Here is a 23665-nt window from a genome sequence, read left to right as displayed (position 1 = left end):
GCAGTCCTTAAAAATGAAAAAATAAATTACTAAAGACGTTTCAATAAATTTTTGTTTTTATTTTTTTAATTCTTAAAACTTGTATCATCAAAAATAGTTTCACAGTAAATAAAACTATAATTATGCTTGTCACTGCGTGAGCTGTCATCTGTATTTTGCACAGTTCAAGATGGCGGATGACTGTAGAGTTGACGGCAAAAGTTGCTGTCTATTTCGTAATTATGTATGCCTCGTCGAATAAAAAACTTTTCTTTAAACAACTGTTTAGTTTAAGAAGATGTCGGGGACAAGTAAAAAATCAGGGCGAAGAGTGACTTCTGTTAAGAAATTGAATAAAAACTTTGGAGGTTAGACCGCCACAAAGTTTTCATTACATATGATTATATTTATAGAACAATTTAATTTTTAATACTGCACTAATTTTACAGACACTTCACTTTCACATGTTTTCAAACTATAGCGTTAACTTAGTAACTATACCAATTGTAGTACTTATTTTAAACAATTATTCAAGCTCTTATAAACTTAAGATATTTCACTTTGTTTATGTACATACACATACTTCTACACATTTACGTCAACAACTACAAGCCATGAAGTAGGCGGGTTCATAGGGATCATCAGCTAATCTCGTACACTCACTACTGGGGCCTAATAAGTGAAAACCAAACTGAAATAATTTAATGTATAGTCTGTTATACAAGTACCAACAATTTTAGGAGCATGCTAGTTTTTTATCCAAACTATTTGCAGGATTACTTAAGTAGCTGTATCAGCCTCAAATTTATTCCAAACACTTAAATTCCAAAATACAATATCCAGGATCATTTGTGGCATGTCTCATGATAATAATTATGTAAACTAGAACTGCAGTTAACATTGGCTGTGTACAGTTTCATTGCGAGCCCTTCTTCATTACTATTCCCCTTTATCCCAGTGACTAATGAGGCCTTCAAAACTTAATTTTAAAAAGTTCATCTTCCAATTTAGATACCCTCATACTTATGTCATTATGAGTTTTTATAGTCAATTTGTAATCTCGCAAAAATATTCTTTGATGCAAAAAAGCCAACAATATTTTTCTTATTTATGGTACTGTATTCTAAGGCTAAAAAAAATTATTCTAAAGCTTGGGTTATAGTAAGTTAGTTATTAATAATGCCCTAAAAAATATAATAAATATATTTCCATCCTTTTTTTGGCGTAAATACATCTTATAAATCGTGATGCACGTTTGTAAAGGTGATTTATGTAGCACATAAATATGTAGGTAGTGTAAGGATTTAGGCATGCACCATTATTAACTGTTTTTGTGTATATGCACATTTCACTACGAGAATTTTAGGCAAGTTTTTCAAACATTCAATTTCAGGTGACTAGTCTACTTTAAAAGCAGATATTGGATATACCCATTAACCAATTTTAATCAAATTAAATTCATGTTGTGCAGAAAATTAAACTCGTTAAAGAAAGTTGACAATCAAACAACATTGAGACTAAATTATAACGAATAGTGCGAAAAAAATAAAATTTAGAATGGCGAAATTATACAGTTGGAATTGCATGAAACGACTATTAGAAGAAAGAATAGCTTGTGATGATTTCAAACAAGTTGTTGCTCTCCGCTGTCGAACAGACCAGACTCTGCAGGGAGAGCAAGAAAGCTAATATAGTGGACATCGCCTGAGCTAGCTATATAAAGAGTGCAGGCATTAGGTACTTTTCTGAACTTACCATTTACAAATGTATTCACATTAAAAACTTGCGGCCGTATTCGACCACAATTTTGTTCAGTGTAAAAAGTGTGAGCAGCCAATTGCAGGAGCCATTACAAAAATTAACAGTTACAAATGCCTGAGCATGAGAAATCATTTAAGAGTTACAAGGGAAGAGGCACATCCTCTTGTTGGAGACCTCGGTGCACTGGTTCGCTTCACGTGAATGTGACGTGGTGACGTCAGTCGTGACAATGAAGTTTCCAAGGGGTGGAAGCTGGCGAGAGCTCTTGTAAGGTGAATTTGGACACGAGCTGACTCAGCCCACGCCACATGACTAGGGACAATATTTTATGGTTTTATTTTTAAGTCAATTTCATTTTCAAAACAGGTGTTATTGGTTTTATTTGTATACACTGACCTTATTCATAAAAATAGTGTATTATTTAGCAAATATGAATCTAAAATATTAATATTTTTTTTCACCAAAGTATTAACAATTTTTACGGACACATTATGCACTTAATATAAAATTGTTAGTAATATGCATGTCTACAAAAAAATACTCTGCAAAATAAAAATATACATGTGCAAATTTTTGTGCATTTAAAAAATGTGCCATCATTAATGTAAAAATGTGTTGCTGAAAATTGATGCAATATCACTGTGATAATAATTGTTTCCAATCTAATTTTTTTCAATTATTTTGGTAAAAATTCATGCTAAATAAAATGCATTCAATGAATTTATAATAAAAAATAATAATTTGAGTTAAGTGCAGTCAAACTTTGGTGGATTTCATGTTTTTAGTTACATTTTTGTGCTAAATAGATTATTTACTTTAATTTTGTTGTGCATTGTATTGACTTTTTTGCAGTGTTACTTCAGTTTAATCGCAATTCACAGTATAATCTTGCCCCTAAGCAATGAATGTTAGTGCTTTGAATGGGATTTTCCATTACTTGCAGGGAAAACAGCTGTTTAGATTGCTGTCATTCATGTTCTTTAAAAGGTTTTATTTTTAATTAGAGTAGAAAGCCTGGTAGGAATAAAGCTGTACTAATTAATAATACATGTGAGTGTTATAACATTCTGTCTAGTGGTCTAGACTCGGTTGGTGCTTCAAAGATCGTGGGTTCGATTTCCGCTCTGGTTGATGATTTTTCACTTGTGGAAAATCAAATGCTGTGTTCGTACAGCGGAAGGAAATAACAAACCACCAGGATCGTTCGGGGAGCTGGTCTTCCCACCGTGCTTGGATTCGAGCAGCCAGGAATCATCTTTGCTATCACAAAAACTAGGAGAAAATACAAAAAAGAGATAGCGCAGACATCCCATGATTCATTTTGTTTCCAAAAAAATGAATGGCAAAATAATAAAATTACTTACCCAAAAATTTGGAAATCACAAATTTGTTCCTGCAGATATTTTTACCTGTTGAGATATTTTCTTTCTTGTACCTATCAAGGTCTAGTAGTACGGCAAAAGATCTTTATGTAGTAATTTTAAGATTCCAAATATATTGCAAGTTTTCAAACAGTTTATTTTGTCATGTGCAAGAGTGTGTCCGATACATATTACAGGTTAGGAGTAAACTGAGGTATTCAATAGGTACTATTTGTGCTGCTGTTAAAATTTTAGAATCTTTGAAGAAAGACCAAATATAGTATTCTGAAGTCTTATCTATAAAATATTATTTGTATACTTGTACAGTGAAATGTCTTATCTAGCACGTGCAGGATTATGGCCGTGTCAGTTTAGTAATCTATCTTGATTATGGAAAGTCACTATAGTTTTAACATGAATGCCAAATAAAAATTAGTATACAGTAAATGGTATTTAAAAGAGTTTATAATAAGTGGCTCTGTATAAATAAAAAAAATACAAATGATAATGCTATTCTTAAAAAAAATTTAGGTGAGCATGGTATTTTTTTTTAAAAAAATTCAGGTGAGCATGGTATTCTTAAAAAAATCTCACTGGAAATATGTTCATGAAATGTACTCAAATAAAAACTGACAGTAACGGTAAACTCTGAGCGAACTAAAAATGCCTGCAGCACAGTTATGCAACCTGCTCGCCGGATGCCGGAATGTGCCGAGCCATAGGACGCTGGATTAGACCTTGTATTTTATTCAATACAAATGTTACTAAAAAAAATAGCTAAAGTTATGCTAGTATCTGTTTTTTTTTTTATATCGGTCACACATTGTAACGAGTGTACGTAATGGCTGGATGATAATCGCGGTCATGTTCCATCCCCTGCTCATGTAACGCTGCCCTGGGCGACAACAGCCGTGCTCTGGTAACTGCTCTGCACCCTTGTAGCATCCACGGTGCCTACCCCTGCCCCCCTCCCCCTCAATCCATGCCACCAGACACACACACCTGCTGTCTCAGCGTCATTTCCTCGCATCAGCCAAGGAAAACACTTTACTCTTAGACTTATTTTAATGTTGTGGGTGTTTCCTGCTAAGTGTTTTTAAAAGTGCAGAGATTTTCATAGGTAATAATTATAAATGTATGGAGTGATCTGTGGTTTTCCTATTAAAAAAATTCATTAAATTTTTTTGAGTTAAACCTAGTATATATAATAACCATATAAATAAATTAGTGCCAAAAATTTTAACTAAAAATCCACATGCTAACATTCAGTTTTAAAAGTAATAACTCTCAAGAATTATTACTTTAAAATCTGAACTTAAAATTTTTTTTAACTTTTTCAAGGTTAGTGTGCTATTCAAATTAAATTAATCTAATTTAAGTGGCTACATGAATTTTTATTAAATTTTGTTATACAACTATATATGTTATACTTAAAAAAAAAATATTTTTATAAAATTTTACATTTATTAACATTACAGCATATAAATTAAAGAAAGCAATTTAATTTTCTTAAAAAAATAAATAGCTGTAGCAGTTAAATGTTTTGCTTGCGAGAGTGTTCATGAGTCTCTGTAACTGGTATGTAAGAAGTTAGCAAGCGAAACTAATCTGCAAATCAGCCTGTACCCATCCACATAACATCGTTGTAGCCTCCCACAGTTGATGCACTGTTGGCTGGAAGTAGAATTACGGAGCAGGTGGTATGCCACGGCTGAGTGATATGGTGCAATTTCTTATAGAGTAATATACCAAATATAGCCTAGTATGTTATGAACCATTTATAACATATTTCCAAAAACCATATCAGTTTATTTGCATAAAAATAAGTTTGGTTGATGCTGAGAGCCGATTAACAAACACGGTTGGTAGGGACAAGTTTTCTTGGATTTATTTTTAGGTCGATTTCATTTTGTAATCAGGAAATTTTGTTTGGTGTTTTATATTTAGTCTTTATTTATAAAAGTGGTGTAGTTTTCAACAAATATGAAACTATATTTTTTACTACTTATTGCACCAAAATATTCTTATTTTGATTGGCACATGAAGCATGTATAAAAATTAATCTGCAATTTTCGTGGTATTTTAAAAATTAGCCAATGTCATTATGTAAAAATATGTAAATAATAAGAGATGCAAGATCAAACAACATAATATGTAATAAGAGATACATCAAACAACATACATAATATGTAGGGGCATGCAGATTTTGCGAAAAGATCTTGAGACTAGATAAAAGTTAAAACACTATAGCACCGTCTGTGTTTTGTGATTGGGTGAGTTTCTCCCAGGTACATATTGATTGTAACAACACCAATCACAGTGAGTCAATGAGGAAGTAAGGGCGTCCTGATTGGCTCAGTCAAATAAGTCAATGACTTCTCTCGCAGACGGCCACCAATCACAAGGAAGAAACCACAGGTGCGGGTATACCTAGTTGCAGTCTAATAAGTGTTCAAATCTTTTCGCGAAAAATGCCTGCCCCTAATAATATGTTATAAGAGATGCAAGATCAAACAACGTAATATTAATTTTTCTCAAACCGTTTAGTTTTTACATTTTGCTATAAAATTCATACTAAGTACATAAATTACATTCACTGAATTTACTATAGTAAAAGATACAATTTTTTGTAATTATGTAATTTATGTAATTTTGTAATTATGTTTTGTCAAATTACTGATTAATTTCATGTGTTGAGAGGTATATTTACTGGCATTTTGGTGTTAAATATAATGTAGTGAAACGCTCAGTCTTATCGTAACTCACCATGTCAGTTGGGCACGACACGTGACATTCGTCTGAGGGCCGGGTGGCAAGGCGAAGCACGGTGTGTTGTGTGCGCAGATATCACGCTCAACGACTACGCCAACTCGCCCGTCTCTGCCGGCCAGGGGCGACTGCGGAAGGCTGCCTCCAACAACGGGGTTCGGGAAGGTGCGTGCGTGCGGCGCTCTCGCATACCTATGCCTGCTTTACTTCGCCACCTCCCCTCTCTGCAGCGGTAAACCTATCATTGCATCCACGTACATTACACATCAAACCCCGTGTTCTTACCCGTGTATTGAATGTACGTCTTATTTCACATTCTGTATTCATAGGAATAATAGAGTGTTCATTTTTCAGTGTATAAAACATAGTTTAAATAGTGTTGCTTTGTTAAATTACTATATTCAAAAATTATTTAAATAAGCCCAGAAATAATACTTACTTTAATGTTGTATGAATCCTATGCATTTCCAAGGGCCGATATTTAAGACATAAATAGATAATGGAAAGGTACCATTTTTATTCACTTGGTAAATAGATGTTGCATTTTTTTTTCTATCCATCTTTTATTTTATACTTATTCAGTCTATTGTGCACCCCTTCTAACCGAGAAAGGCCCCCACCCCCCACCACTCCTTGCTCTGTATCCAGCCCTAGCATGCATATCATTAGTGGCTGGTTGCAAGAACATCTTGTTCCATCAAAGATCGACCAAAGCTGCTTGCCACTAGTTCACTCCTTGGTTCGACCGAGAATTCAGTGGAAGTGTGTTGTACTAATGAGCTTCCTGATGCTCGAACTGATTCCTTGACCCTGGTTCCAAATGCTGGGTTGGAGATCCATCGGCCTGTCATTGAGCACCCCCGCTCCTGAATGTTAATTTTCTCATTTTTCACTTCACTCTGATAAGTCGCATACCGACCTACCTGTCTGGCTGTGAAGAAGTTTTCACTTGAACAACTGAACACCATAAGGTCGCAGTGTGGCTAATGTCTGATCATGATCTAATGGCTAATACCAATTGGAGATACTCAAAATGAAGGTATCAAGGGTATTTTATTCTTGAATAAAAGAAAATTTGGGGTAAAAAGTTTCAAGTTGGAGATAATCAAAGAGAAGGTATCAAGGGTATTTTATTCTTGAATAAAAGAAAATTTGGGGTAAAAAATTGCGAGTTGGAGATGCTCAAAGATAAGGTATCAAGGGTATTTTATTTTTGAATAAAAGAAAATTTGGGGTAAAAAATTGCAAGTTGGAGATAATCAAAGATAAGGTATCAAGGGTATTTTATTCTTGAATAAAAGAAAATTTGGGGTAAAAAATTGCAAGTTGGAGATGCTCAAAGAGAAGGTATCAAGGGTATTTTATTCTTGGATAAAAGAAAATTTGGGGAAAAAAAATTGCAAGTTGGAGATACTCAAAGAGAAGGTATCAAGGGTATTTTTTTCTTGAAAAAAAGAAAATTTGGTGTAAAAAAACTTGCAAGTTGGAGATGCTCAAAGAGAAATTATCAAGGGTATTTTTTATTCTTGAATAAAAGAAAATTTGGGGTAAAAAATTGCAAGTTGGAGATACTCAAAGAGACGTGTACGCTCTAGGTGCGCCTCACCTCGCAATGAGGACGAGACGCCCCGGGAATGCAGGCCGGCACGAGCCAACCGCTCACGCGGTAGCTTCGCCCGTAGAATTTAACCCTCTGCCCTCGGCCGCCCGCAACATTGCGGCTTTCACTTTCATTTCGCCTTTAGGTTTAGTGCAACCCAATGACTCGTGCACATGTTAGACTCCTTGGTCCGTGTTTCGAGACGGGTCGGGAGACCATCCGAAGGAGGGCGTCGCAGACGGGGGTCTAGATCCAGTCCTGGCATCAGTTGTACGTGTAACGGACTGCGGAGGGTGTGTGCGAGTAGAGAGGCGCGTGCCGTGTGCGCAGTGAGACACCTGGCCGTGCACCAGGATGACCGTCACTGGGACGAGAGGCTGGAGGAGCTCATGGGCGACATCCGCTTCCCGGCCGCGGCCGGCGATCACGAGGACGAGGACGAGGATCAGGACGGCGACGTCTCCGAGCGTGAGTCTCTCCCGCGCTGGCCTCGTGCTGGTTGTTGCAAGCTCTTTCTTTGTTACATTTCGTGAGGTCAACTTTTTCAGAACTTCTACTTAAATTTGAGTTGGTTACTTTTCACAAGGCGTTAGTATTTTTTCTTAATTTTTTTTTATATATATAAATTATAGTTTGTAAGTTTCTTGTATAAATATTTCCTTCAGAGAAAATTATTGTTAGTGGAAGGTGCGATGTGTTGTGTTGTTTGGGACATGACTGTATCTGGCTATTATAATTAGTTGTGAGTTGTTTTCTTTTTTTACATAAATGATAGTTTGCAAGTTTCTTAAATAAGTTCTTCCTTAAGAGAAGTTATTGCAGGTGGAAGGTTCAGCGCGGTGTGTTGTGTCCGGCCCGCAGCGGAGGTGACGGCGCGCAGGCCCGCGCGGCGACGCAAGCGCGCGTCCGGCGACGCGGGTCTCGGTGACCGCGAGTACCCCCTGGACGTGTGGTTCCTGATCTCGGAGTGGATCCGGCCGGAGGACGTGTCGCGCTTCGCCTGCATCTGCCGCGCGGCGCTGCAGGTGGCGGCATCGGCGCGGTTCTGGTTCCAGCTGTACCGGCGGCACTACCGCAGCGGCCTGGCGGAGCTGCCCGAGGCCCTGCAGCCCGAGAGCATGGCGCGGCTGTACGGGCTGCGCGCGCGCGTGGTGCGCTCGCTGCAGTACACGTACCCCCCCTTCGTGGCCCGGACGCGTGCGCCGCGCCCCTTCGAGGAGCTGAGCGAGGCGCTGCTGAGGCGTCGGTGCGTGCTCATGTGGCACCAGGTACGCCCCGCCCGCCTTTCTGGGAACTTGTTCCGATTGTCATAAATAGAGATGGTGATTTATAGCATTTAAAATAATAACATTTAGCATTTTGAATTTGAAATTTAGCATTTTGTAGCATTTTTAAAAACAAGATTTAGCCAATTCTCTCATTTTACATTACTGAAGAAAAGTATATTTTTAAAAAAGCACTAAATAATACACATATTAATTATTAACAATCACAGAAATAAAGATCTACCACAACTACAAAGATAGCCTATCTTGGCAGGTTTCCAAACAACTTTTTAGCACTTATGAGTGCAATAAATTGAATACTTAATATTACAATAAATATGTTAGCCATAGTTTATGTAGAGTGCACAAATAATGTTATTGAAACTCGTTTTTTAATTTTTTTTTTTTTTTTTTTTTCAAATTTCGCCTTCTTTTGGTTTTTGATCATGCCAGAAACCGTTGCTTGCCATTTTACCAACTTTTTTTCTTCATCCGATTTCTCAGTGAATTTTTTTTTTGTAGCCTGATGTCCCTCAGATTTAATGTGCTTTTCAAGTACATCTTTTTTTTTCCACTCCAGACGGCGATTACATAAATTGGACATTAAAATATTTGTATCACTTTCGTAGAACTGTTCTCTTTTGTATTCATTTATGCGATCGCGAATGGAAATTACGTTTCGTCCCATTTTTACCACGAGAAATAACAGTATACAACACATTCACGAGTATGCACGTATTTGTAAACACACCACCTTCCACAGACTACACAAGAACGCAGCTTTCACGTGAAACACAGCCAGAAAATGGAACTTACAATTGTTAGCGCGGCGAAGCAGAGATGTCGCAATATGGTGGCCTAAAAACTTGTACTCTGCAAGATGACGGACAATCTTCCAGCTAGTTTTTCTTTGCTTTGTTTACAATCGTGAGACACGGATGGCCATTCTTCATTCAATATTTACGAACAATAGTGTTGTGAATGACTTGACAATAAGATACTTGTGCTGAATATGCCATAAAATGATGGTTTCTTTTGATACTGAACTGAAACGAAATACAATCGGTAAATAAATTGTCTAGAGTGAAGACGAATCTACGTTTTTTACTTTGATTTCGCATTTATCTCGGAATAGTCTAGATTTCACATTTTATAGCGGAAAAAATATAATTTAGCATATTTTCGCATCTATTTCGCGAAAACAAAAAATCACCATCCCTAGTTATAATCATGTGCAGATAAAGAACACCATCCCCATTTATCACGAAGTATAGTTGGCTCCAACATCAGTGATGTACATGTCACTCTTATGTGTTTGTATAGAGCTTTTATACCATTATGTTAGAATTTCAGTTTGTTCTTACAAGGCCTAGAATACTAATCCTTGAACCTTTTTTTTTTAATTAAAAAACAATAAACTGTTATGTTGAAAATATTAATTTCTTCTAATAAAAGAAGTCCAAGAACATTGTCTTAAAGTTTTACAAAGTAATTTTTTATTACGAGCGAAGAAGCTAGAAAATAGGTTCTTAAAGTTGAAACAAATTCAAAAACTTGCAATACTTAAAAGTTACCATGTTGTAAAATGGTGTCATATACCCCCAGAGTACAAATATATGCTTTAAATGTACAAATTTTGACTTAAAAAATAATAATTTTTACCCTCATCACGTTAACAAACAAATAAACGACAGTACCCTTATCTGTCTATATTATTTTACTGTATCTGATATAAAACATTTTATTGGTGCAGATAGTTCACCATTGTGCCGAAACGCTGTGGTCATTAACAATATCTGCCAGCTTCGGTGATAGAATCGCAGACAACTGATACAGCACTCTAATGCTGCTTCCATTGCTGCGGCCAGGGCGGGGTTGCCCCGGGCTCGATATGGTCAGAAGTCGGGAGGCGTATGTTGTTAATGAAGTATTAGTATCACAGCCAACATTTTTATTAATGGAAATTATTTTTCATTCACGCAAAGCCATCTTTACTTGATGATTTGGCAGTTTTGCTTTTGGCAATTTGCAAGTTTCAATATTGATGAAGCACTAAAATGCCACAGGCCATTTATTCTGTTCCAAAAAGCAGATGTGATCTATTTGCATACACAGCGTACCAACATGAATACGGCTAAACGAATACAATTGAGGTGTAGCTCGGAAGAACGCTGGGAATCGTGACCAGCAGGGGAAAAAAAACAGCTCCCTTTTATCTCCGTGCTGAGTAACTAACGCAGTGCCACGCCGTGCTGATAAGTGTGCAGTGTATAGAGTGCAGCGCACACAAGAGAACTATTACAGCGAACTAGTTAATAACCTGCGGCTTCGCTTGTGCAATTTCTGTGTGTTGCTAAAATTGTACCAGTGAAGGAAAAAAAGTGATCAATTCCAAACATATTTACCGAATAAATATACAAAATAAATTGTCAGATGCATAAAATATTTATTTCATAACATAACACTTTAAGAATTTTAATTTTTAAAGTAGTTATGTGTAGGCATTTTTATTTTAGTATAGATTAACTATCTGATTTTAAAACTTCTGTTTCAGAGTGTCATTTGACCTTGAGAAATCACACTTGCCTCCTTTTTGTTTCATGAGGAAGAAAATTAAACTCACTCTATTTAGGTAGCCACTAATTTTGTGGTGTGTAATAAAATGAGTTTTTGCACCTTCTACTCCTTTATTTATTACAAAACAGCATTAGGTATTATCGCATCGATTAAATTAATTTTTGCGCCGCCAATATAACTTAAATAAAACCAAATAAAAAAAAAAGTATTAGCTAAAAAAAAAAACTTTGTTTGAGAACCTCTATTCTGATTTTTTTACTTGCTGGTAGTCACAGGCCCGCCCGACAGATAGCGACACGTGTCGCGTGGAACATGGTTTCAATTCCCACCGCGAGAGTCGCGCTTCTATAATCTCCCTCCTTGTTCTGTGCTCGCCAAGAAGCTAACATCAGTGGCGACCAGTGCTGGCATGACGTGCAGGGTGTCCACAGTTAGCACTTTCGTACTAGATCCAGTACTTTCATAACTTTTTTAGCTGTCTAGTACAGACTTAGTACATTTTTCCTTTAATATAATAATATTATTGTAACTCTAATATGTTTTATTATTAAGCGGTAGGGCTGGGCGATTAATCGAAAATTACGATTTCGATTCGATTCCGTAAATAATCGAAATCGTTTCTTCTTTAAAATTAAGATTCGAAAAATTCGAACTTTGTCTAGGTCATTTGCATGGTGACAATTTCCACACATTCCGTTAAATTGCACATAAACTTTGTATGTACGTAAATCCTCAACGAATATTCCATTTAGCGACGTTCTTCATATCTACGAATATTGGTTCTGCCAAACACTCATGATTCATAAGCAATATTTACCTCCAATCCTCTAAATAACAACACTCATTTTGTTCAAAATGGGAAAAAAAAAATATCTTTATTACAAACGGCCGAGAAACACAATTATGCAATAGGAAAGTCCACGAACCAATCGGCTAATAAATTTCATTTCTGGGCTGTAAATATAACCTCAAACACCGAAAGCGGTAAATAAACACTACCTTAGCTTCATAGATATGATACCGACGTGCACGCAACACTTCTACAAAATGGCTGCCGAATTGTCTGCAACTTGAGCGCTAATGGTGGCAGACTTCAGTACCACGGCTTGGACATAAAAAAGTCTGATTCTTCCATCGAAGCTGTGCAGTTGTTGCACTAAATCTGTGATAACCACTTTGTTTTGGTTCCGGGTTCCGCTTTTATGTGTTTTTTTAAGTGAGGAAGTTTGATAGCTACACATGTGGTAGTTGTGTTCTTTTTCTTTGTCTTAACATATATGCCTTCACTGCAGTATCACAGATGCCGACGACATTAATGGAAAATGCAAGAGCGTTAGTACTGTGGAAATGAGAAATGATCCATCATGTTTATTTTATTTTGTCACGTCCAATACCGTGTTGAGTTTCTAGTGTGAAAACCATCTTTGTGCTGATTGTAGAAATGAGTGAAAACGTGAAAGGTGCATTTAAAGGTCGAAGTGCGGTTTGGAAATTTTACGAAAAAGTGTCAGAAACGCATTCAAAATGCAAAACATATGGCAACAAACTTAAACAAGTTCATGGGAGCACAACCAGCATGGTTAAACATCTCGCAAAACACACTGATGTATATTGCGAATTTTTAAAATTGCAATCTCAAATGAAATCTGTGGTACTTCCATCTTCATCTGTACCCAAACAGAAAATTGTCCAGCAAACTGCATTTTCTAGGTTAGAAAAATATCCAAACGATCATCTGAGCAATTTCCATTACCAGTGCAATAGGCAAAATGTTGGCAACAGATCTTCAACCATTCAGCATGGTCCAAGATACAGGTTTTAGAGACCTCATGTCACTGGTTGAACCAAAATATAGCATGCCTGACCGTAGAACATTTGTAAGGCGTGTAATTCCAGATCTTTATGAACATCATCTTGAAAGAATAAAAACAAAACTGGCAACAGACATTGACGGCAGAGTAAATTCCATAGCTTTAACCACAGACATTTGGACTTCACTAAGTAATGATTCTAAGAATGTTTGCCTACATTGTTAGAAATTTTTTTACACTTGTTTACCTTATGCATTTGCTCTAGAATTAAAGAATTGAATCGAAATCGAAATTTCAATTTTTTACAGTAATTTGAATCGGAATCGAATCGAAATGAAATCTGTGGAATCGCCCAGCCCTATTAAGCGGTAATTATTTTTAAAAAACTAGAATGTATGTGTGTGTGTGTGGTGTGATATATTTAAGTTTGAGCATTGCAATGTCATAATAACTTCCTAAATTGTTAAAAAAACCATAACAAATTATAATTCAGTACTTTTTTTTTCTAATCTAGTACTTTTTTCTCGCCTTAAGTTGGTACAAAATATTTTTTCCTTTGTGGACACCCTGATGAAGTGACGGGACGTGCGTGTATGTGTGTGCAGAAGGCGGCGAGCAGCTGGACCTACTACTTCAAGCTGAAGCGCCACGTGGTGGTGGTGGGGCGTGGCGGGCCGGCGGCGCGGCAGCCCGACCTGCTCGAGATGCTGGAGGACGTGTCCGCCAACCACGAGGAGGGCTGCAAGCTGCTGCAGGTGTGCCAACCTCTCCCCCCTCTCTCTTTACCAACTCGTCGACGACTCAGTGCAGTCAATCCCATCTAAAGCCCGCCGCAAACTGTACAATATTCCTTACAATATTGTAAGCTAGGAGTCGTACTGGCTCTACTACTAGTTTCTTCACTCGAATTCAAACTGGATACTAGTAGCTGTACGAGCTGGGCTACTGGTTTTGCGTAATAGACTGCGTCCTATTTTCGTTGCTTGCTGTGTTCCAATATTTAAGGAGTGGCCAATCAGAACTCACGAAAACAGCACGGGGGGTTGCTTACACTTTTGAGCGCCCATGTCGTGATAAACATGGACGGAAAGAAATGGAATAATGACCAACTCCCTGTTTTAATAAATGCAGACAAAGAAGAGCCTTGTTTGAATGCAGTAAAAAGTGTGAATTATCATAATAAAAATTTGTTGTGGAGAATATTCTCTTAACAAAACTAGTAAGGCATCTAGAATTGTGTGCAGCAGAAATTTGTAGCGCACCTAGTGTTTCAGCTTGTAGCCTACACAGTACAGAAACCAGTAAGCAAACTAGTATAAAATATTGTACCGTGTGCGGTGGGCTTAAGAAAACTCTGCATTGAAAATTTTTCCTTTTCATGTTTCCTACTCCGTTGAATTTCACCGTATGTATGGCTGCATGTGAATTCATCTTGCTTATAAAGTTTACAATGCACGAACATTTACCTTGTAAAACTTTATAGCACAAAAGTACTATCTAATAAAAACTTTTGAGCTCAATTGTGAGGCATGTTACCTGCCTGGGCGCTGGCCCTATACTCAGGTGCTCCTTCCTCGGGAAGGGGCGAGGGGTCGGGATGCTCGTCGGGATCTCATTGGCCGCCTCCCCGCAAGCCAGCCAATGCATGGGTGGTGTGAGCGAGTTGTCTTTCAGGGCCGCTGACGTGGCAGGGGCTCCCTGTCGGAGAATGCACAAGGGTTCCGGTCCGTGAACGAACCGTCGAGACAGTTCCCGGTGCAAGGCCGTTTATTGTACCCGACACAAATGACCCGAATCTGGTCCCCTTGACGCACACCGACAACTGCCCTTATAGTGCCAACTGTTAACTGACACGTAGCTGACAGGAGGCGTGACTGCCTGTGACGAACTTGGTGATATCGTGCCGCCCCCGCCGCGCAACGCCGCGAAGAGGGTCATTAACCGGGTTGACACACCTGCAAACGGACAGTTGGAACCTGAACCTTCCAAGACAGGGCGCCAAGGTTTCAGAAAGTTTGCCTCTGTTCAAAGCATGTAGAGTGGTTGTTACTCAGCTGGCTACCATGCTTGTGTACAGACAAAACGCTCGTGTAAAATAGGAATTGCTCTGGAAATTTGTGAGTTTTTGTTGAGTCGGCTGTTAACAAAGGTCCGTGTGAATATCACAGTTCCACTGCGTAGGTTTATGAAAGAAATTATGTAGGGAATTCTGTGTCTTAATAGGATCCAACTATAAAATTTTTCAAGAATTTTCCACAACTTATAGTAAAGATTAATAAATCCGAGCCAATTTTGGTTCCGGCATAACGAAACCTGTTGTTGTTGTGAAGATCATGTTCGCTGCAGGTCAGGCTGCAATTACTGACGAAACACATATAATATGTATTTCGTGATCTGCAGACGTGCTACAACTCAAACACCTGTTGTGATGCTGCTTGCAGTTAAGTCCCGAGTTTTTATTATGGCGTAGGGCCAGCTGTTGACACTTCGCCGCCTGAGTATCGGAGTGTTCTATGTCCACTTTTTAGGTTTTTTATGCTATGGACACGAAATTAATATTAGTATTCATTTGTACTATATCCACACACGTCTACGCACATAAAAATGTTTGTTCTTAATGTAAGACCAATATTATTTTGTTCTATGTCATGATATTCATAGTTGTTTGAACTTTCAAATGCTTATATCTCAGTTCCGACTTCAGTGGACATAGAACACTCCAATTCTCGGGCAACGACTTGTATTTATCATTGGTCTGCTTGTGTAGCTGCTGTTAGGACATTGTCAGGTGCCCGTGTGAAAGGGCGTGGCTGCAGGGTGTAACGTAACGTAACGGCGTGCGTGGCTGCGTCAGGTGACGTGCCAGGACTACGTGTCGGTGCCGCTGGTGCTGGGCCTCACGCTCTGCAGCGCCTGCGTCACCCAGGGGCAGGGCTCGCGCTCCACCCAGCGCCTGCAGCTCGTCTTCGGCTCGGCGCGCGCCTGCTTCTGGCCGGGCACGCCCGTCATGGACGCCACCCTCGCCGTGCTGGACCTGGTGTCGGAGCTGCGCGTGCTGGACTGGTGGCACCCCCTGTACCCCGCCGCCGGCGGTCCCCAGCTCCGAGAGCTGGACTAGCCCCTCCTCCTCCTCCTCCGCCGCATTCCTGTCTGTCTCGCGTCTGGTAAGTCACACACGTTAACTGCCGAGCTCTGTTGAATGTGCTGCGGTTCGATAGCTATCACGGTTTATTATTCCATTTTAAAAACGAATTTTAGGTAGCCCATTTCAAATATTAAATTGAAGAAAGTTTCTTGAACATGATGTATCCTGAAATCTCAGACAAACCAGAACATAAGGTGACAAATGTAGGGTGAACCAGACCAGGCCAAGTTAAGAGTTTCTAAATGTATGTTTAGATTCTGTGGACAATTCTTGCCATGGTGATAGGCTACTGAATTAAAAAAAAAAAAATTGTGGAATTTTTGTCGTTACAGAGGTCTAATATTTATCATGAAATTGGAATTATAGTTTATCCAGGTTCGTAGGACAACCTGAGTGGAGATTGACTTGTCGCACAGGACGCCTGCTAACAGACAACTGGAGTGTTTGGCAGTGTAGAGTAGCAACGTTTCCTCTCTTTATGCTAGAGAGAGAATCGGAGGTTTCAAAATTTAAAAAAAATTGTTATTTGCCGTAATTTAAACCAACTTGACACTATCGGGTGATAACGGTTTTATTATATTAGCATATTTAAACTTTGTCAAAAGAAATATACATTCCATTGTCAGATTTTGTGCTGAAGTTAACTTATGATTGCGGAAAGACTGATGTATGTGTACGGACGAATGGTACCCACCCTCCTATCCTCTTCCACATTTGTGAATGCATGGTTTCTCGCCCACCCCTCAAGAGACTGGTATTGTGTGGACAACCTCCCCTCACACCAACCCCTCCACCCCAGACAGATAGTCGCTGCCACAACTACCGGTCTAGTTCCCTAGTTCCCTGTCTGCAGCGCAGCGTCCTGGTGTTCCCGAGCGCTACCGGCAGTCCCGTCCGGCACTCCGGTGGGCCGGCAGTGTACAACTGCGTGTGTGTAGGGTTGTTCAGTTAAGCACAAGGAGTCTTGCCTAGCAAAGTGTAGCTATATGTATGTATGTACTTGAGGTGACATGATAGTCTACCCTCCGTCTTAATCAATTGCATCGACGATTAGATACTCATTCCTAAGGAATCCAAACAGTATCCATTTCCATTTTTGATAGTGAAAATGAATCATCCTAGTTTAGGTTAGTTTTTATATTTCTTAGACTACTTTCATTTAGAGAAATGATTTTCAATCCTTTTAAGTGCAGTTCTGTTTTAATATTTAAATTAATGCTAGAAGCAAGAATTATAAACTCCATTTTCCTCTCCCTAGTTACATGGCGGAAAGAATCAGCGGCAAGATGTTTAACACAACCATAATTTGTACAGGATGTTTTCAAACTGCAGGGCATGAATAAATGGGTAGCGGAAAAAGTTTTTAAGGGACATATATGTGGAAATGAAACCCTGCAAAGTTACAGGCGCAAACAGTACTGTGCAAATTTGATTTGGCGTGGCTCAGGGCACTACTCACTGGCCAGAGGACGAGCGATCGCGACACAGAGGCGTTCAAATGCCCCGTAGGAAGCAGGCGATGGGCCGGACACAGACGTCTAGTCAGCTGTACACACTAGCAACCAGCTTTTCACATTCCAGGTTGGCCCGGCAACACAACCCGGAACAATAACAAAATACATTTAAAACACTTGACAAAATTGAGTTTGTAAGTTACCTCTTTAATTGCATTTTTCTTGGCGAGTAGTCGCACGTTGCGACGATCGAGCGACGACTAACTCCCACCACGCAGTTTCCTTCCTCTGCAAAGCCATAGCAAAGGGAGGCAACCCCGTGGGCCGACCAACCAGTCGCAACACAGTATGTTTCACTCTAGAAGTCCGGAGACACGTCATGCCACCCCAAGACTCGCTCTGATTGGCTGGCGAGACTGCGCCCGGCGAAAGTTCCTGCCTATTGCTGCGCAGTCGTGCGTCCACGTGCTGGGTTTTTTCAAAAAATGCTAACTTGAGGCGTGAAAAACAACTTGGCTGGCGACAGTGGCGTGCCCGTGTCTTCCTTCCTTTTAAAACCTTCTAGAATGTCCTCGAATGTTCCATACAGTCTTACTACCCAGAATATGCCTTAAAATTTTGATATAACGTAATTAATACACCTGTTAATTGTAAATGTTAAAGTAAACAAATAACAATAAAACATTTACATAATATAACCGAAATTAATAATATTCACTTTCAAAATGCAAACTAAATACTTGCAATACCTATGCGTAATAAAAGAAACATTAATAAAAATAATAAAATATTTTTAAAAAAACATTAACATAAAACATTCTTATTCAAGTATCATTGGTAGTGGGGGGGCAGGAATTCTGCAATTTTACAAGCTGACTCGATACAGAACAGTGTGTGATGTTACGATTACAGTAGCGCAGTGTTGACTGTTAGTATATTGCCATGCTTACAGACTATACAAACAGCATTAGCATGGCAGACTAATTATTCGCAGACATGGCTGATATAGTTGCATACAGTGTTTATCCAGTAAAATATTGTGTACAGTTTCCAAGGGTACTTTCACAACAAACGTGTACCTCATAGGAAGGATCTTCATGCAGGTTAACTAAAAATTATTTTTAGAATATTGTCAAGAGTCATTTTATGCATGTGGAAAAAACAAATAGAAGATTTTAATGTTGGTTTATAAATATTACATGAAACTTAAAAGTAAATAGCACTAATATTTATAATCTAACTTTATCAGAGAACTAATGAAATGAAAATTCATGTGAGATTGGCCACTTTTTGGACAATTTAATCCCAGTTAGTGTTGTCTTACATTTAATACTGCAGATGGTCCGGCATCCAACTGTCGGAATGGCTGATGGTTCGGTACCTGCGAGGAATGGACTGACTTTAGCCAAGTGAGAGAACTGAAGTTAAAAGGCTATACTTCTTAGCCAAGGTAAAAAAAACACTTTCACACGCGTAAGTAGTAGTAGTTTTGCATGAATCCGGATTGGTTGAGATCGTTCGGAAGTGTACAAACGAGTCTTTAGTTTTGACCTGTGTTTGTGTTCATTTAGTTATCCTTTATTCCTGCTAAGCAATATTTGTTGCCACTCACCATCTTACAGATGTATTTGCTCTACAACTTGGCGTTTAGCTATTTCCGGGGATACCACCTGATAGTCTGGCACTTTCGTAATCTGGAACCAGCAAAGACCCAAATGTCCTGAATTATCAATGTCTACTGTAAATAATTTTATGTTTATCTTTCAATCTAAATTAATAATGTTCCTGAGTTTTTTTTAATTCAAAGATGGACTTTTGTTTGATCTTTCCCTTTTTTTTACCCAAGGTAGTGCTTACATTTATGGTTGACATGCATTGCAGCATTGGAGGTCGTCTTACATTGAATTATTTAATATCTATTCCAAAACATCCTGTAGGACTGAATAAATGTGATGCATTGTATTAAAAAATTTAAATTGATAGTAATTCAGTATTTTGTTTTCACTTTAAACTAGTGCATTAAATTCATATAAACAAAATGAACATTGTTAGACACTCCAGGTTTATTTAACTTCAAACTTTGTTCTTGTTGATAATAATTGTGATATATTCAGTGTATACATCATTAATTTGTCTACTTAAGAAATAGCATATTGTTTCCTAGTATGACTATATTTAATACCTATTGCTATTAGCTATTAATTATCTTATTGAAATTGATGCAATTATAAGTGATATTGATAATATGTAAATATAATTGTAAAGGGAAGTAGTAATTCCTCTGCATTTGTTTTGTAGCATTTATAGCAAGAACTGCCATTTCTGTTTCTAGATTTTTCTTTTACAAAAGTTACTTGTTACTTAATCAATAGCATCTGAGTTGTGTTCATATAAACTGTAAATTTTTATTCATAGTTTGTGTATTAGGGTTTTTTTTTTTCCAGTATTTTACTTGTATGAATTGTTTTATTACTGGTAATGATGCTGGTTCTCAACAAACAGTTTGGTAGCTGTGGCATTCACATGCTTGCAAAACTATTTTTTGTTTATATGATATATGTAACGATCTTAAGCATACAATGTTGATTACTTATCAAAAGGAATGAACTTGTGGCCTTGTACACACATTTTTTTTCTCTCTGAGTAGACCTCAGAATAGTAAATTAAAATATTTACAATGATTTTAAGTACCTAACTGATTACATAAAAATTAATAATTTTTGTGTAATTTTTATGCCAATATGTAAAATTACAATGGAGACATGATATCTTGCCTAAAATTGCAGGCAAGGTGGAATCAATTGCAAAAATGTAACGCAGTTAATGCTGTAATAATAGTAAATGTATTTGTTTGGTGAGTGAGTATTCTTTGAAGCCGGTGATATTTGCTGTGTCGTTTTTCCTCTCTCCTCTCTCCTTCGCTCTAGCTACAGCGAGAGTATCTTTGTAACCATACGTGCTGTGACAAGACCCACTGAGTACTGTCGTGAGGAGGACTTGAAGGTGGCTACCCAAAGTAGTTGTTACGTTTGTTAGTGTTTAATTCAGTGACGCGTGGGCGCTGATCAAGTCTGTGATAACCGCAACGGCCCCCGGCGAGGACCTTGACGCGTGACGTGTGGTTGCCTGGTGCTACCGATGTTCAGCGCTGTCTGATTGGACGTGCAGCCTTCTGTACCTTGTCGCTCCCGCTTGGCATTCGCCAGCGAGCGAGCCGCGGGCCAGTCTGTGGTCTGCCACGCCTCGAACCTCCCTCGGGCAGCTGGGGGGGGACGCTTGCCTCGGCTTCCCGAGACCGCTAACCAAATGGTTGCTGTTCCTTCAACAGCAGCACGTTAAATCCCTCTTGATCTGTCGTTACGTCAAACACATTCCGGTGATGGCTCCTTTTATGATGGCTTTGCTCATAGAACTGATTTCAGACACACTTTTTTTTAGCATCTCAGTAAAACTCAGGCTCGGGCAAGCTTGTCTTGTCGTGCCAACAATTTTCATTGTGTACAGCATTACAGAAATGTATTCACGAGCCTGAGACAGCCAATGGTTAAGTAAGTGGTTCATGAAGTCTTCAGGATTTTTATTTTAGGCGGGAGTAATTATTTAAGGAGGAAAAAGGCTTTTGCTGTGGAGTGTAAAAGTAAGGCCAATTCTAAGTGAAAGTGTCATTCAAACACGTCAATTCTCAACTGAATTTCAAGAAAGGTATTACAAAAATGGGAAAAGTGCTGGCCAGTAGTAATTGTTTGTTGTGTATATTCATCCCCTCCTAGAAAAGTAACGTTCTGGCCGAGTGGACTCGACGAAGGGAATGCTGTTTGTTTATCATATTTACATGAGTTTTATAGCTTTTTGAGATGTCAGGTTCAGCTCACGTAGCAACATCTCCCGTCCTGATGTAGGGTTCCGATTGGCTTCCTTGAGAGGAAGAATTGTCGATAGTGACCATGCGTGTCTTGTTGCAACTACACAGTTAGGCCTGCAGAACACAGACTGGACGCGTGCTCGCTCGACGAGTGTGGGGGGGACACTCTGGAGGCTGCATGCGTGTGTGTGTGAACAGTGGCGTATACAGACTAGGCTCCAGATGCTGTTTAGCTTATGAAGCTGTTAAAATTTTATCAATTTATTCCAGAAAAAAAAATTTTCCATGACAGGACTACCATTTGTATCAATAGGTGAAATGTGGTGCTATAAATAGTAAGTGAAAATGACACTCCAAGAACAAGTTTTAACGACTTCCAGCCTAACCCTTGCGTATGCCGCTGTGTTAAAGCATGTGTCCATGTTACCTTGTAGTGTTATTTGTGTGTACGCATGATGTGCTCGTGTCAAGTGTCATAAATATATTTATAATAAATACTTGTGCGTGTTATTCTCTGTATGCCTGCCTCTACACCAGTTTACAGTGAGCTTTTACACGCTCCATCTCCTGACCTTTCCTGTCCTGCGACGGTGGTGGTGTCGTGTTCTGTTGTTGGCTGAAGTTTCCGTGCTGGTCCTGTTGTAGGTCTGTTCAGCATACACCTGTCTCTGTTAGATGTTGTCGGGAAATAATGTTTCTCTTACCACAGTGGAATCATTTGTATTCTGTCCAGCTTGATTAAGTATTGGTTCGACCTAAAGAATGTATCCCTAGAAGTTGTTAGTTATGACGCAAGGCCGGTCTCCTGCGAAGCGTGGAGACAAGGTGGACGTATCGCGCTAGCATCACTGGTAAAAGCCAGCTCTTTCAGGAAGAGAAACCCCCCTCGGGGAGGCGAGTCATGGACTGTACAGTCCGTATGGCTTACCGAGCGACGTCATCTGCACTGGAGCACAATGCCATGCAGCCTAGCCTGAACACTTGCTGACCCATGTGTTGCGGGCCCGTGGGTACGTCTCTGTCTCAGACTAGACTCTCTCTCGTTAGGACACTCACCAAGTGAGGATAACTACTAGGGAAAACAGTTCTTGCACGTCAGGTAGTAGCTACGTCCAGCTTTAATGCAGAAACCATATTCACTTTAAAGTACAACTGCACAAACACACCCTCTCTCGTTGATAGTATAATAATTTAGAGATTTAGACGATTAGGTAATATGGCACTTTCTCTATGTCTGAAATGTTGTTGTCGGCATGCGTCCATGTAGGTGACTTAAACCGGACTCGCGATGATCTGTTGCATCTGTACGTCACTCCTCTGTCTGTCACTCACATGACCTGCAGCCATTTGGATGGATTATTGCCTTTATTATACATTTTTTTTAGTTTATTTGTTCAGCTGTTTTCGTATGATTTTAAGTTTTGGTTGAACACATTTTAAGTTTTATATTTTAAACAAAAAATGCCAGAGACAAAACATTGTAATTTACATACTCTAGCTCCCGTGAACGTGATGCCTCCCGTTGCCTGCCCATGTGCCCTACGGTGTTAGGCGAAAAACTTAAGCCCTTCGCTCAAACACATGGCGAGAAGCATGGTGAGTTCCAGAAATAAAATAAAGACAAATTTAAAGAACTGTGTTTACTGATCAGTTGAAGCAAGAAATTGATGTGAGCGTTTTACCTTGCCATGATAGGTTAGTTTGCCGGTTAGTCTGGCGCCCTTCCAGGTAGATTTCAACCATCCAGCACCAGTCATCCCACTAGGCTCACCCCAGCCACAAAACAGCAGGTGATAGCAACAGTTTTTGGAAACAAGGCGGTGGATTGTCGATGGACACTGCATGGCAGTTAGATTCTCTAATCCCTGGGCCACAATTCTTTAACTTGAAGACGTTAGGGCCGTTCCAGTGGGCCGAGTCGCTGCCCAGCTGCTCCGGCAGAGAAGGTTCGTGCCACGTGGCAAGGGAACTAGCCTAACTCGGGTGAAATAAACGTTTATGACGTTAGTTGTGTTTACTGCACACGTAACACACTGTACATGGGCTGTCACGGCTCCCATCTGTGACAGTCCATCAGGGCG

General features: G+C 39.1%; 1 protein-coding gene across 5 annotated transcripts; it reads left to right on the top strand.

The window, feature by feature from the left end:
- The first annotated feature begins 146 nt into the window (after positions 1 to 146).
- LOC134528460 (transmembrane protein 183) lies at positions 147 to 22081 on the top strand. Of its 5 annotated transcripts, none has more exons than XM_063362096.1 (7): positions 160 to 347; positions 5946 to 6035; positions 7801 to 7938; positions 8526 to 8738; positions 13729 to 13878; positions 15978 to 16287; positions 19061 to 22081. In XM_063362096.1, coding segments are annotated over exons 1-7 (972 nt in total). In that variant the 5' UTR covers positions 160 to 277; the 3' UTR covers positions 19062 to 22081. The 5 variants fall into 5 exon arrangements, with proteins under 5 accessions (XP_063218164.1, XP_063218166.1, XP_063218163.1 ...); XM_063362093.1 differs by having other exon boundaries at positions 8293 to 8738; XM_063362094.1 differs by having other exon boundaries at positions 147 to 347; positions 8332 to 8738; positions 15978 to 22081.
- The last annotated feature ends 1584 nt before the right edge of the window (positions 22082 to 23665 follow it).

The sequence above is a fragment of the Bacillus rossius genome, chromosome 1 (genome assembly GCF_032445375.1).
Source record: "Bacillus rossius redtenbacheri isolate Brsri chromosome 1, Brsri_v3, whole genome shotgun sequence".
Taxonomy (NCBI): Eukaryota; Metazoa; Arthropoda; class Insecta; order Phasmatodea; family Bacillidae; genus Bacillus; species Bacillus rossius.
Note: the sequence above shows the minus strand (reverse complement) of the source record. Positions and strands in the feature narration are given on the sequence as shown.

What these genes read in the sequence shown, in the direction of transcription:
- LOC134528460 (XM_063362093.1), top strand. Translation starts at nt 278, where the DNA reads ATGTCGGGGACAAGTAAAAAATCAGGGCGAAGAGTGACTTCTGTTAAG. An exon ending in ATTGAATAAAAACTTTGGAG is followed by an intron (nt 348 to 5,945) that starts GTTAGACCGCCA and finishes TTGTGTGCGCAG; the next exon opens with ATATCACGCTCAACGACTAC. An exon ending in GCGTGCTCATGTGGCACCAG is followed by an intron (nt 8,739 to 13,728) that starts GTACGCCCCGCC and finishes ATGTGTGTGCAG; the next exon opens with AAGGCGGCGAGCAGCTGGAC.